Below are 3,122 nucleotides of genomic sequence, written 5' to 3' on the forward strand. Positions count from 1 at the left end.
ACATGATATCAAAATAATGTACAACTCATACACTTGTGCAGTTGTTTGTTGTTTAAAGAGAAGCACATTCCCTACAAATAAATCTGTTCTGTGTCTCAATCGGAGACATGAGAGAACCACAGGTCTGTAATGAGTTGCTGACCTGATGAGTCCTACAGCTGAACTTACCCCTTGCTGATTTGCATGTACCCAAAGCACAGCCCACTGACATGGGGGCTTCTTTTCTTTATAGTCCAGTCACACTCTGTGCTGGAGTCAGTCTCACACTGATCACACACAGACATGAGTGTGCCCACACAGGTCCTGGGGCTGCTGTTGCTGTGGCTTACAGGTAAGGAAGACAGCACTGGAAATTTATTCAGCTGGGTGTAGTCCTTGGTCTCAGTGAAAATGCTCTTGCAACAGAATCAATCATGTCGGGGTTTGTTCTCAAATTTTCAATTATAGATGCCAGATGTGACATCCAGATGACGCAGTCTCCAGCTCTAGCTGCATCTGTGGGAGAAACTGTCACCATCTCATGTCAAGCCAGTAAGGACATTTACAACAATTTAGCATGGTATCAACAGAAACAAGGGAAATCTCCTCAGCTCCTGATCTATGGTGCAAACAGCTTGGTAGATGGTGTCCCATCAAGGTTCAGTGGCAGTGGATCTGGGACACAGTATTCAATGAAGATCAACAGCATGCAGCCTGGAGATGCTGCAACTTATTTCTGTCAACAATATTATGAGTTTCCTCCCACAGTGATTCAAGCCATGACATAAACCACCCAGGAAGCAGAAGTGAGAGCACAGGCTGCTCCAACTGCTCCTCATGACCTCTGCAGCTGCTGAGCTGCTGAGAGTGCTTCTCTTTGCCAGGGTCTAAATGCCAACGTGATGTTTTCATCCAGGGATCAGAGAAACTTGTCTATGTCACCCATCTCTGTCCTTTTCTCAAGGCCTAGTATCCAAACAAGGGAATGCTTCTTATATCTTAGAAAACAAAACAAAATGAACAACAACAAAGAAACAATCAAAAACACTGTTCCTGAGTAGCAGTTATGAAACAGCTAGGATTTATTCTGCAGGGCTGTCAACACACACACACACACACACACACACACACTTTCCATGGTAGAGCTATTTAGGCAAGAAAATTTTTATCTATTTATAGAATTTATACCTGAGAAAGAACTCTGGGGAGTTCATTAAGAACACTGGCTGTTCTTCCAGAGGATCTGGGTTTGAGTCTCAACACCCACAGAATTCCTAGCTTTTGGTACTCAAGTTCGAGGATTTTTAAACCACTCTTCTGTTCTATAGAATCCTGCCAGTGTCAAGGAAGATAAGCAAACTGTGAAGAGGTGAGAAAGAAAACTCAGTCTAAATTGACTTCATTAAGCTAGATCTGACTTGGAGAGTCTGGTGACAGATAGCCTATTCCCAACCAATTTACACATGACGTAGTTTGGAAAAAGGTTTCCTGGTATAATACAGTCTCTGGTATACGAAGAAGTGTAATTACATAGAAACTCAATCTAGGGTACATGTCCTGTCTTTCAAGAAAGTGAGTTTTAGAGCTGGGCTACCTGTACTACCTTATGAGCTGAAGGAAGGGTCTGGCATGTTCTTAATTATGTCAATAATATGGATGTCATTTGTGCTATTAGCCATCTAATCCTGGCTGTTAAGAATTGGGAGAGTCCCTGACTATAGAAATAATATAAGGCTAATTTAAACTATTAGGTATTTCTGGACCTTTTTCAAACCAAGGACAAACATAAAAAACAAACAAACAAGACAAAATGAAACAAAAAACTGTATTAAAGACTGGTCATTAAAATTTTGTGATTTGAACTTAAGGCTTTTAAGTTAAGATTTGGATCTTCCTCTGGACCTGGAGTTCCAAATAGTTGTGATCCACCATGTGGGTACTGGGAACCAAACCTGGACTTTCTACATGATTAACAAGTGCTCTAAACTACTGAGCCATGTCTCCAGTTCCCTTTCACCACGGCCTTCTCCTTTTGCTTTCCTTCTCCACCACCACATTCTCCTGTTCCTCCTTCTCTTCTTCTTGTGAGTTACTGCTCATCATTTTTTTTTTGTCTTTATATCACAGTCAGCTTATACCTGATCACTTGGCTTTGTCTCTATTGCGTCTGAGCATTTTCTTTGCTCTGTTGTTGTGCCTGACACACTCATGCTTCAACACAATCTTCTCTGAAATTTTAGCCTTTTCACAAGTTAGACTTAGATAGCTGCCATACCCTCTCTGTTGCCTGTCAGAGGTTATTTACCCTGCGGTAAAATTCAAGTCAGAGGTTTTTTTTTTTTTTTTTTTTTTTTTTTGGTTTTTCGAGACAGGGTTTCTCTGTATAGCCCTGGTTATTCTGGAACTCACTTTGTAGACCAGGCTGGCCTCGAACTCAGAAATCTGCCTGCCTCTGCCTTCCAAGTGCTGGGATTAAAGGCGAGCATCACCACTGCCTGGCTCAGACAGAGGGTTTTTGCAATTCATATACTGTGTCACATTGTGGGGCTGATGCTTACCACGTTTCTTGCAGAAAATTTGGCAGCTCTTAGAAACGTTCACCATATTTTCATGAGCAGTATCAGAACAGAAAGATAGCATTTAAATTTATTTATGTTTTCCTTTGAGGCAGGGTCTTAAGGCATTTCAGGATGGCCTCTAACACTATGTAGCTAAAGATGACCTTGTGATTTGCCTCTCTTGCTTCAACTTCTCAAGTACTAAGATTCTAGTGTCACATCTAGCTTTATGCAGCACTAAGGATGGAACCAGGGCCTCATGAATACTAGATAACTTTTCTACCCTCTGAGCTCCCACAAGTGTGATAAACTGAAGAATACTACACTACAAGGATATATACACATACATACATACATACATTAAGCAAAACATATGCAGGAATAGAAACAATCTAGAGGGGTATACTATATTTTTTGAGACAAGATTTTACTATGTAATTGTAGCTGTCCTAAAACTCACTCTAGAACAGGCTGTCCTCAAAGTCAGAGATCTGCCTGTTTCTGCTTCCAAGTGCTGGGATTAAAATGCTGTGTCACCAATGGTTGGATTATTTCTTAACTTTTAAAAGATTTATTATTTTTTAA

General features: G+C 40.7%; 1 gene segment (V, D, J or C); it reads left to right on the top strand.

The window, feature by feature from the left end:
* Window positions 1–282: 282 nt before the first annotated feature.
* Window positions 283–767, top strand: LOC110314616. The segment is given in 2 exon segments: window positions 283–331; window positions 448–767. Coding segments are annotated over 2 exon segments (369 nt in total).
* The last annotated feature ends 2,355 nt before the right edge of the window (window positions 768–3,122 follow it).

Source organism: Mus pahari, unplaced genomic scaffold (assembly GCF_900095145.1).
Source record: "Mus pahari unplaced genomic scaffold, PAHARI_EIJ_v1.1 scaffold_8542_1, whole genome shotgun sequence".
NCBI lineage: Eukaryota > Metazoa > Chordata > Mammalia > Rodentia > Muridae > Mus > Mus pahari.